We start from the raw sequence: 12,543 nt of genomic DNA on the forward strand, positions 1-12,543 counted from the left end.
AACAAATATAAATTACTAAAAATGGTAAAAGTCTCACATTGAAAATTTTGTGTTCAATGGTTTAACTTTTGTTCAAACTAGATACAAATGATCACAAATCGTATGAAAATGAAGTCTCATATATATATATATATATATATATATATCATTTAAATTAAATTATATACTATTCAAAAATATATAAATATGTTAATTTCAAAATTTGCATTAAAAAATTATTGAGATCTTGATATTTTTATTTTAAAAATGTTTTTAAAATATCAGATTAAAAGTTTTGTCATTAACGGTTTAAATTTTTGTTATAGCAAATATATAAATGTTAATAAAACCATATGAGTAGGAAGTGTCAATAATAAATATTTATACTAAAATATTATATATATCTACGTCAATATCACTATAGTTTAATTTTATACCGTATAAATTAAGTAAAATGATTGTTTTAATTTATTGACCAAAAACATTATTGTAAATAAACAGAAGGTATTGATTTTTATTTATGTGCTTACTGTAATGTATATACTTTTATGTATATAAATTATTTTTTTAATAAGTGGTTTCTAATATGTTATTCCTAAAAATCTTTTAATGAAATATCAGGACAAGATTCCAGTCACCTTCTTTTGAGTTTGTTCGAAGAATGAGAGATTTGATCATTCGTGTAATGTTTGTTTCTCTCTAATATCTCATCTAGCCATTTCTAAGAATGAGAAATGTGAACTATTTATTATAAGTTTTTTGGTTTATCATTTAATAAATCAAACAATTTTTAGTTTATACATAGTTTACATATACTAAAATGGTAAAATGTTATATTTTTTATCGATATACTCTTAAGTAACTCAAAAACGTATGTTAATAAAATAATTAGTTTTTTTCCTAAAATTAGATGATTTTTAGACCAATCTGGTGAATATATACTAAACAGACATTTATATTTTGAGTATGCACTTATATTATATAACAGCTTGATATATTAGATTTTAACAGTAACCTGTGAATAGAGTTTGCTGGTGAATTTCTTCAAAATTTTGATTATTAGATATGTATCTGGAGTGAAACTAATTTTTACAGATGTCCATAATTTTAAATTGACACTTATGTAATTCACAGAAGAAGTTAAGAAAAGAAACAAAACTTATATGAGTAAAATAGAAACGAGAACGAAAATATAATTTTATAGAGATAGAAAATGAAATCACTTATAGAGAGTCAATAGTAAACAATCAAGAGCAGAAAACTAAATTCTCTTTCGTCATTTTACAATCGATGTTGTCTATCTGGTTTGGTAATTTGTGTTAGCCGGAAAACGTAAATTTTTTGTGTGCATATGAAATCTTAAAAATAATTAAAATGAGCTGTAATATGTTAACTCTTCAACAACGATGATACATTTAAGAGTAGAGTTGTCAAACAGGTTGATCTGTCTCATCTCGTCCGTTTTCAAGCGGGTCACGGCGGGTCAGGCCTGCACGGGCCGCTGTCTCTGAAATGGCTGCCCAAACCCGCCTCGTAATATATGTAGGCCTTTGCGGATTGGCCGCGGGACGTGCGACCTTCTAGTCTTTGTTATGGTATGCACACGTTTTGGTGGTACTTTGGGGTCTATTATACTTTGTTATGGTACTTTGATGACGAAGAGAACAAGACCAGTCAGTACGGTTTGATGTCTAGTCTTTGTTATGGCATGCACACGTTGTTTTTTGGTAACATATGACGGGATGAGGCATCCCGCTTGGTAAAGACTTTGGGGGCCAATTGTCATGCTCACGAGTTCGACACCAGGCGGAGGCGAACTGCCCATCCATGTCACTCACACGGATATGGACCTATGCTTTAGGGCTCATTTGAATACCCGGAAAAAGAGTATATCCGTGGGCTGCACCTCCTCTTGGGGATTAGTCTGGGCCTCCCCAGAGGTCTGGGATACCCCAGGTTAAACAAAAAAAAAAAAAAAAAACATACGAGGACCGTTTCAAAATGTATCAGACTGAGCAAGAACTTGGCACTGAAATCAAACCAATCCCTTCTCAGATCGATCAAGCAATCTCTACTGTCATTAAACCTGTAACCGCACAAGAAATGTTACCACCTGTAAACGTTTAGGTCTGATGGTTAGGGTTTTTTTATTTAAATTTTACTGTGATTTTTAATATCTAACAATAATTTCTTATTGGTCAATTAATTTTTAATTAAAAAAAATATTTTCTACTGGTCAAAACAAGAACATCAACAAACATATCATTATACAAGAACAATACAATATGACTCATGCTACAGCTCAAGCCACTGCTCTGGATACAGGTCATTGGGATCTATCTGTACAAATTCTTTCTCACTCTCCGTGTTTGTGAAGGCTTCATGTCGAATAGCCTGCATAATAAAAGTGTAAAGATGAGTTTATAAATAAAGAAATTAGCAAGCATCCACCAATAATCAGAGCCAGTCTTTACGTTTCTGTTTTGTAAAGTGCTAGTAATAAAGGCACATCTACATATGCCGACACCAACGTAAATATAATGTTGAATAAAGAAAGGTCCTTACTTACCTTGAGCAAAAAATTTGCTCCAGAAACAAGGCAATGCATTTCATCTTCTTTCTCAATAGTAACCCCTAAACGACCTTGAACAAGTCTTGTGTACATGCATGCTCAACTTTGTTGTCGGTTCAGCCTCTGCCGCAGATCGAAGACAAAGAGATACCACCGGACACAATCTAAAGCTTAAACTTCACAAAAAACGACAACAGAAACTAAGGAGAAAGTGGTTTTATAGCAACAAATCATAGAGTTTCTATGAAACAGAGAAGAATCTGAATCGAGATCAATTCGTTTCTTAAACACAATTCGTAGCCAGCAAATCAATCTCGTACAATTATCAACACATAGCAGATAAATCGATAAAAACGTTGTGAGAGATTCAGACCTGCCTATCCAGAAGGAGAAGGAAGCGGCGAGAACTTTAGCGGAGAAGACACAGAGCAGAGCATGGAGGAAACCGAAGAGAATAGAAGCGCCAGAAGCTCCGGTGGTGAAAGAGACAAAAGTGAAGCTCTGTTGCGGTCTCATGGATGTCCCGCACTACCGAAAGGCCCAACCCGCATTTGGCCCGTCCCGTTTATATCGTCCGCAGTCCAAATTTACAATTGTCATCTCTTAAAACTAACATTTGTATTCGTCATTTTACAATCGATAAAGATTATAGTGTTGCAAAATGTTAAAATCATTTACCAAACAAACAAACATTATTATGAAAAATTCATTAAGCGCATGCGCGCGGATTATCATCTAGTACTAGATTAAAACTGAATTAGTTTATAAAAGGTATTTTTTGATTGAATAAATTCAACACTCTTTCAAAAAAGAACAAATATATATTATATTATATAATATATATACTTAAAGGGTTTTCTGCAAAAAAACCATCAATGTGGTTTTTTTTTGCAAATTAATCCGCGAACTCAAAAACCCACGGGTCAACCCTCCAAGTGCCAGTCAAACCGCAATATAACCCTCGACCGTATTTATGTGTATTTGACTGTGTATAATTTTAACATTTTTTCAATACTAGGTCGTTTTGGCGCTAATTTTTTAATGAAAAAAATATGTTGAACTCGTGGTTTGAAATTTGAACCTTAAATACCATTTGCATGCTATATAACCATCTCGACCAACAAATATATTTGTTTACTTAACAAACGCAATTATATAGATTTCTAAAACGAAATGACCTTGTTTTTCTCGGACATGGGAGCTTGCGTAAGTGCACAATGAAGGTGGGGTTCAACAAATTTTTTTCATTAAAAAATTAGCGCCAAAACGACCTAGTATTGAAAAAATGTTAAAATTATACACAGTCAAATACACATAAATACGGTCGAGGGTTATATTGCGGTTTGACTGGCACTTGGAGGGTTGACCCGTGGGTTTTTGAGTTCGCGGATTAATTTGCAAAAAAAAAATCGCATTGAAGTTTTTTTTGCAGAAAACCCATACTTAAACACAAACTAGCTGAATCTACGTTTTCTCCAACGAATCCGACTGTTGTCTTGCTTCCAAAACCCTGAAAGCCTAACCAAGCTTGGAACGTAGCTGCATAAAAAAGGGAAACGAATTTCCGATACATTAGCTGTAATTACTTGGAAATCCTTGTCGTTGACGACTCTGATAATAGACAGTCCCTTCATGCCAATGTGTTTACAAGTTATGACGAGTCTATCGTTTTTGTCAAAATAATAATTCGTAGAAAGGAGGGTGGGACGTGGATATAACAGCGGAAACTCTGGTATGTCCACGACCAATAATTTGGTCCAAGAAGTAAGCATGAGCCAATGCTTCACCCATATGCATATCTTCCTTGTTTTGTGACATTGCTCCAACACTGAAAGCCTATCTCCTTTATAAATCTCTAGTGCAATGGGATTCATCTCATCATAGCTGAATGGCAGGTCATCTATGGGCTGAAAACTCTCTTTGTAAAAGTCATAGCTTTGTACGAAAGCTGTATGGTCTTCTCGAAGACCAATACAATAAGGAGTTCCTCTCAGAGACAGGATCGACAATGGCTCACTAAGGAACCAATCAAAACTGATCATATCTATAACCTTCCATGTCTTAGATGCAACTTCACAGACCTCGACCCTTGAAGGTCTATTTCTCGAATTACTAGCACACCGAAACCTTAAGATCCTGAAATCACAATGGCTGAGGTATCCAAGGCTGTAGGCATCATCACGTTGGTGAAAGTCACTACCGCATTTGATCCAAGTCGTTTCCTTCAGTAAGGGGTTCCAAACTAGAAGCTGGTTTTCCATGACACACAACAACAGACCATCGCAATGAACAGCCCTGTACAACATAATTGCCACGCATGGTCGGGCTTTTGTAAGGGTGAAGTCTTGGACGATCAAAGACGGAGGATCGTCCACGTTGTTTTGCTGCTCCTCAATGCCCACGGCAGAAATCTTAGGACCACGGTCTGTGAGTATAAACCGATGTTCACCGCTATAGCTGTGCATGTGAAACGACAAGTTCTTCTTGTTGAAATTCTCCTCCAAAATAAGACTATTCCAAAGCTTACATACACATCTCAACGTTGCAAGATATTTCCATGGAACTCTGGCGAGAATTTCCTCTTCCAAATGATATGGTAGATTCAGTGCCATTGTCCTGGAACCTGGTCAACAAAGAGGTAAGATGCTATAACCGTAACATACATATATATAAGATAGATGACGATATACTAGAAATTGGAAATCTAAAAAATAATACGAAACATGGATAAATAAAGTTTCTATATTTAAGTTATCGATAGTTTCCTATTCTCTATGTGTTTTCTTTTTTTTGAGAAAATTCCTATTCTTTATTGTCAACACAAAAGCCTGCGGCTCTAGAGATAATGGGGTTGATTGGCAATTGCTTTAGAAGTGCCGTAAGATCTCTCTACAGCCTAAATTATTTCTACAGTTCAAAATTTTGTCAAACATGTTTTCTAAAGATTTTTTAAAGTTACAGATTTTTCTTTTCTTTTTATATATTTTTAGTTATGGAAAACCATAAATCTAGAGCACTTATTGTTTTGCTTTAGAAAATTTATATGTAAGTCTTTGAATCTTTTTAAACCTACAGCTAATATTCTACAGCAAAATTATCTACAGCCACAGCAAAAAAAATTACAGATTTATTTCTAAAACAAAAATATAAAGGTACAGCTCCTTCCAATCATCTCCGATGTGTTTATAATGTTCCTTTTTAGCAACGAAAGTAATACTATAACTTTAGAGATAATAATACTATAATGTAAATCTCAAAAAGTAGCTAAACGAAAAACGAGTTCCTGAGAATGTGTAATTGGAAACAACAAACAAACTAGAAAAATTGGATAAATATAATTAGTTACAATTTGTAAAATTCAAAATATCTATTTTTTACCAGAGAGTTACAACTGCACGTCACAATATCTACTTTTAACCAAGTGCGTCACTGTATTTGATCAAAAAAAAAAAAAAACTAAGTGCGTCACTGTCAGAATTTCACCTTTTTTGGTAAATAGATTTCCAATTTTTTAAAACTTAGAAATTTTATTTTCCTTTCTTCCGAAAGTTTTTCTTAAAAAAGTTAATAATAACATATTTACAGGTAATTTTACTTTCTTATGAAACTTAAAACATATCTTTTGATCAAAAAAAAAAACTTAAATCATATCTCTTTTTCAAATTGTTTCAAAATTTCTCCGTACATATTTGTTTCGCATGTCAAAGATCCAAAACTTATACTTAGAGACCAAACTACTAGGCAAAGTACAATTCAAAGTCTTTAAAAAACTTGAAGTTGATGCAAACCAATAAACCCAGATCCAAAAGGTTAAAAACTAAACTAAAAACAAGCTGCAAACATAAGAAACCCCTTTTTATTGTTTGGGAAAGTCACACGGCGCAGCGGAAATACTAATGGTCGTGTTCCCCTGACCTTGTGCGAACCTGTGAGGAAAATACTTCGACGATGGCAAGATATCAAAGTTGCGATAACTAAATGATACACACAATTTTTACGTGGAAAACCTCCTCGATGTGAGAAAGAAAAACCACGGGACCGTAGTCCACTCAAAAATCCACTATATAAATGGTATGAGTACAACCACGTCCTCCCTGTTCAACAGCCTGAACAGAACAGAGAATCTAGCTACAAAGAGCTATCTCCAACACAAACAACAACAACAAGAGAGCAACACAAAGCTTCAAAACCGGCAGCAACCAAACGACCTCAGCTCACAAAGATTCCGGCTTCCAGAAACTAATCCAACCGTACAAATCCAAGATAAACAAGTCGACAATACCTCTGCCAAATTTCAGCTCAATAAGAGAAGATCTTACCGTTGGATTTACCAAACACCCAAGACTGCTCTGCTGAAGAACTATGGCGACCAGCTTCAAGAAAACCCAGACAACAGAAGATCCAACCGTTGAAATCCAAATCCCTTCGGTGAACCTCTAACCCACTGACTGAAGAAGCTTCCCACAAAATATCAGCCCGATAAGGATCCGTTTGACCCTCCAAATCCAGTCTTGAAATCACCTTACGAGTTTTCTCCTTCTCTCTCTTTTTCTCCTTTCTCTCTTTTGTCTCTCTCTCTAAACTCTATTATTGTGAGTCTACAGTGCAAAGGGTCATGAGAATTATTATTATGTCTCATGCCCACTTGGTTCTCTCCATCTAGGAGGGACCCAACAAACTCCCCCTCCGACTAGATGGAAGAAACAGCCATTCCGGCTATCTCTCGGCATACCTCAAGCTTCCCCCTCGGTAATGACTTCGTCATCATATCAGCTCCATTATCATCCGTATGAACTTTCTCAAGTTCCATTTCCTTAGAAGCAACCACATCACGTATCCAATGATACCTCCTCTGAATGTGTTTTGACTTCGAATGAAATGTAGAATTCTTCCCGAGACAAATAGCGCTTTGACTATCACAAAGCAACACATACTTTTCTTGCTTGAAACCGATCTCTTCACAGAAGTTCTGTAAACATAAGAAACCCCTTTTTCTTAGAAAAAAAAAACAGATTTTGTGAACCAACCTAGTCGATGTGGCAAGCCCTCAAATCAGATCAAATGCCCCCCTTTCTTTCTTCTATCGTTATTTTCAGCATCGAGGATCAGAACATTAGGGTTTTCAGAAAATTTATCTGAAAAATAAATGCTTATTGGGCCCAACGCTCACGGCCCATCAAAAAGTTGAATTTATTACAGGACGTATATTTTGGACTTCGTACTTCCAACCGGCAGTCAGTTACATAAGGTAAATAGTGTTATCAACAGTGCCGTGCGTAGGGTACGGAGGCCTGAGGCAAATATGTGGATTTTTTTCTTTTTTTTGAAACATAAAAATGTGGATTTTCATTTATTCTAAATAATAGTATATTAGTTAAATAACATTCTAACAACCTTTATAGAAGCTAGAACATAAATTTTGGTTCTTATTATTCAACAAATGCTTTATTTCTGACTGTTTATGAGGATAAATATTTAACTATATAAAGTTTTATTGGAAATAGGTTAGAAGCGTAAATAATGAAGCTCCCACCAATACTAAAACAAGAATATAAAGCACTAAATGTTCATAATATAGATAAGTATTTTGGATTATTAAAAAGTCTATTATATTTTCATTGTGGTTATGTATTAATCTATAGATGTAGGGTCCTAAAATTTATATTGTGAGAAGGAGTCTCAGGCCAATGCCTCCAATTTTGTGTGATAAGCAGGACCTTGGTTGTCTAGACTGCGATGTAGCTCCATGTCTTGTGTATTTCATGTAAATTTATTAGTTTGTATAACAGTAATGATGAGTTAATAAATTATATTTTATTAACAGTAATGATGAGTTAATAAAAGTCTAATCCAATTTTATAATTCTTACAATCGAATACACATATATTAATTCAGTCGAGCACACATATCACCAGCAGGACTCGCTCCTTCAAATCTACCTCCCGATAGATTTAGAGTAGACTTGGACATTTTACCCGGACCCGAAAATCCGATTCGAAAACGGACCGGAAAAAGAGGTTTCGATCAGATTCAGGTAAAGCAAATTAACTTATTGAATATTTTTGTTCAAGACTCGCGGATACATGTTCGGTCTAGATCCTACTTGAGACCCGATCCGGTACTCAAAATTTCAAAAAATAAATATTAGGTATATTTGTGAATTTTGGTTTATTTTTAGTACTATTGATACTTTTTAAGTTTTTGGCTCAGGTATTCGGTTATAGTTTTGGGTTCGGGTAAAATTTTAGATTTTTCGAAAATATAATTTAGGTATTCAGGTAAACTTTTGGGTACCTTTCAAGTTTCCAGGTTAGATTTTGGGTCAAAATTATGGATATTTTCGGTAGGCCTGGAACTTTTATCCGAGATCCGGATTCGATTCGTGATCCGATCCGGATCCGATCCGAAAATCCGGATATCCGGAGAGGCCGAATCCGGATCCGGATAGTAAAATGTTGGATCCGTCAAAGCAGAATCCGGATCCGGATATCCGGATCCGTAAATTTTATTAATAGCTATTTCAAAAATAGTAATATCTATATATAAAAACTAATTTTATTTAATATATTTTCATTTTTATAATAGTATATATAAATTTTATGTAAATTTTGTAATATTATACATAGAAATAATTAAAAACATTCTATATATTTTTATTTTTAAATTATTGTTAATATTTTATATATATTAATATTATTTTTTATTTATTTTAAGGATCCAAATCCGAATCCGGATATCCGCCGGATATTATAATTTTTAGAAGAATATCCGACACCTGGATATCCGCGAACCCCGGATCCGGATAAGGATAATAAAATTATGGATCCGCCGGATAAGGATCCGGATCCGGATCCAGATATCTTAAAATTATCCGGATACCCGATCCGTCCCAGGCCTAATTTTCGGAGTATTTAAATATTTTCAAATATTTTCTTGTTTTCCAATACTTTTTTTGGGTTTCAGGTAATTTTTTGAGTCTTCTTCAAATCCAGTTCGAATATTTCATATTCTTTTAGGGTCCAATATACCCAAACCAATCCAGACCCCAAAATGTACCAAAAAATATGTTTGTAACAGGTTTTCAAATTAGCACCCAAACCGGAACCAAACCATAAAAAAAACTAAAAATACCTGTCGGGTCCAAATTTACTACACTCCAAAGACTTGAACTCGACGAGAACCGACACGGATCCGATAACCCGAATGCGCAGGCTTGGCGTAGGTCAATATATTTCAAAATATTTAATGCAGAGTGAGTTGCGGATTGATATATTTCAACTACGGATGGATGCAGGTGGGTATAAGAAAAAGGGAACACACTAACTTGTTGAATCCGTCTTGCTTAGAAAACCCTTGAAGCCTAACTAAGCTAGGAACCTAGTTGCATTGAAAAGGATAACCACATTAATTCCCTTCATCAGCTTTAATTGCTGGGAAATCTGTCGTCACTCTGATAATACATAGTCCCTTCATGCCAATATCATTACAAGTTATAGCGAGCCTATTGTTTTTGTTGAAAAAAAATTGTTGAAAGGAGGCTGGGAGGTGCACATAACAGCGGAAACTCTGGTATGTCCACGACCACCAAATTGGTCCAAGAAGTAAGCACGAGCAATGCTTCACCCATATGCATATCTCCCTTGTTTTGTGACATTGCTCCAACACCGCCTTTTAAAATCTCTAGTGCCATAGGATTCAACTCATCATAGCTGAATGGCAGGTCATCTGTGGGTTGAAACCTTTCTTTGGAAAAATCATAGCTTTGTATGGAAGCTGTATGATCTTCACGAACACATATACAATAAGGAGTTCCTCTCAAAGAGATGATTGACAATGGCACACTAAGAAACCAACCAAAACTCATCTTATCTATAACCTTCCATGTCGCAGATGCAACTTCACTGACCTATGTCCAGTGGCAGAGCCAAGAGAAAATTTTAGGAGGGTCAGTTCACAATTAATATATATTAATATGGGTCAATTAACTAATTTTTACATGATTTTCTAAGTTTTTCAAAGAGATATGTAATTTAAAATCAAAAATCCACATGGGTCAACTGACCCATGTGCCAACATGCTGCCTCCGCCACTCCCTATGTCTTAGATGCAACTTAACAGACCTCGATACTTGAAGGTCTATTTTGGGAATTACTAGCACATCGAAACCTTAAGATCCTGTAATCACAATGGCCTATGTATCCAAGGCTGTAAGCATTATCAAGTTGGTGAAGGTCGCTACCGCATTTAATCCAATTCGTTGTTTCCTTCAGTAACGGGTTCCAAACCAAAAGCTGGTTTTCCATGAGCCAACAACAGAAAGTCGCAATAATATTCAAAGTTTATAGGGGAAAAACGCTTTTTAAATCCCCAGCTTACCAAAATAAGCTAAAAAAAACCCTTATTTCTATGTAAGCCAAATAAGAAAAAGAAAAGACCACAAGTATGTTTTTTTAATGACAATTAACGGAAGTTTAAGAAAAATTAACAGTTGACTTTGGGATGTTTAAAATGAGTTGACTTTGGGATGTTTAAAATGGCATAGTCAACATAAGTTTATGATTAATTTGAGAAAATTTTGAAAGTTGAAACTTATTTGGCTTAAAGTTGGGGATTTTCTTATAAGCTGGGGATTTAAATGAAGTTTTTCCCAATTTTATAGTTATAATTTTAATGTTTAAATTATTATAAGTAGTAGTATAGCTATAACTGGAGATTGATCCACGCACCGGCGTGTATATTGGTTCTTAGTTCTTATATTTTTATACATTGATATTTTATTTGCATAATTAGTGTTATATATGATGTGTCGTACTAATATACCTAATTGTATTCAAACGACCTTGACCGAATTGGGTAATATAGTTATTTTTTGTACAAATATCCGAATCCATTTCAAATACATTTGTTATTTAGATATTTTTAGGTTCCTATATATCAGAACCGAACTCATCCAGACCCAGAATGACTCAACTCAAAACTCACACATAAATTTATAATATTCAAGGGAGACCTAATTACAAAACAAAACAAAAAATGATAACCGAAAGGAACAGCCCGTACCTAAATGGATAGTCAATGTTCATGCCTACCTGATTTTATAAACTAATAAAAAGAACTCGTGTTTAGCTAAATTAATTGAAATAAAAAGATTTTTTATTTAGCAAAATAATTATATGGAGTGAAAAGTTAAGTGATTATAAATGTAATACTTTTTTATTATAATGATTTAAGTTATTATTTTATTCACAAAAACATGTCTTTGAATTTTTGGTTTTGGCTACGTAATTTTCCACTGACTGAAACTAAAATAAAAACAAATTTTTAGTAAAACAAACTAAACCGAACGTTTAACCATATGTAAAAACCAGTTATTTACATTTTTTGTTTTATAACTGGCAAAAAGTTAATGTTGATTAACTAATAAATAAAAATATGTACTATTATTATTATGATAATATAATTAATGATGTGATGTATTGATAAGGTAATATAATTAATGAAATTGTTAAACTAAGCGAAATATGGAAAGATAATTAATATAATTATATTAATAAAATTACCAAAAAGACATTATACTTCTTTTTTATACTGCTATCCATGTTTTCAAACAATTATCATTTATATTGATATCAATATTTCCAAACAATTTCAATGTGTACTTCAGTTTTAATATATATATATACTAGATGATATTAATGTTTGTTCATTAAATGATTTTAACATTTTGCAATACTACAATCTTTATCGATTGTAAAATGACGAATACAAATGTTGGTCTCTTAAATGTATCATCGTTGTTTAAAGTTAACGTATTACATATCATTTTAATTATTTTTAAGACTTCATATGTACAAAAGAAAATTAAGTTTTGTGGCTGAAACAAATCTCAAAAACTAGATAGACAATATTGATTGTAAAATGACGAAAAAAATTAGGTTTTCTGCTCTCGATTTGTTTACTATTGACTCTCCATAAGTGATTTCATTTTCAAA

The 12,543-nt window shown here is 33.7% G+C and overlaps 1 protein-coding gene, 1 long non-coding RNA gene and 1 pseudogene across 2 annotated transcripts; all 3 read right to left on the reverse strand.

The window, feature by feature from the left end:
• Window positions 1-2,155: 2,155 nt before the first annotated feature.
• On the reverse strand, window positions 2,156-3,145 carry LOC106399577. The gene is made up of 3 exons (XR_001280058.3): window positions 2,925-3,145; window positions 2,549-2,727; window positions 2,156-2,373 (listed from the first exon to the last, which is right to left on the reverse strand). It is a non-coding gene; the product is annotated as an uncharacterized LOC106399577 (long non-coding RNA).
• A 742-nt stretch (window positions 3,146-3,887) lies between these two features.
• On the reverse strand, window positions 3,888-5,871 carry LOC106400372 (putative F-box/LRR-repeat/kelch-repeat protein At1g11620). The gene has a single exon (XM_013840740.3). It carries the CDS (start codon window positions 5,161-5,163, stop codon window positions 4,006-4,008), a length of 1,158 nt encoding a protein of 385 aa, XP_013696194.1. The 5' UTR covers window positions 5,164-5,871; the 3' UTR covers window positions 3,888-4,005.
• Window positions 5,872-7,241: 1,370 nt separating this feature from the next.
• On the reverse strand, window positions 7,242-11,802 carry LOC106398297 (annotated as a pseudogene).
• Window positions 11,803-12,543: the final 741 nt, after the last annotated feature.

This window comes from Brassica napus, chromosome C8 (assembly GCF_020379485.1).
Source record: "Brassica napus cultivar Da-Ae chromosome C8, Da-Ae, whole genome shotgun sequence".
Classification (NCBI taxonomy): Eukaryota; Viridiplantae; Streptophyta; class Magnoliopsida; order Brassicales; family Brassicaceae; genus Brassica; species Brassica napus.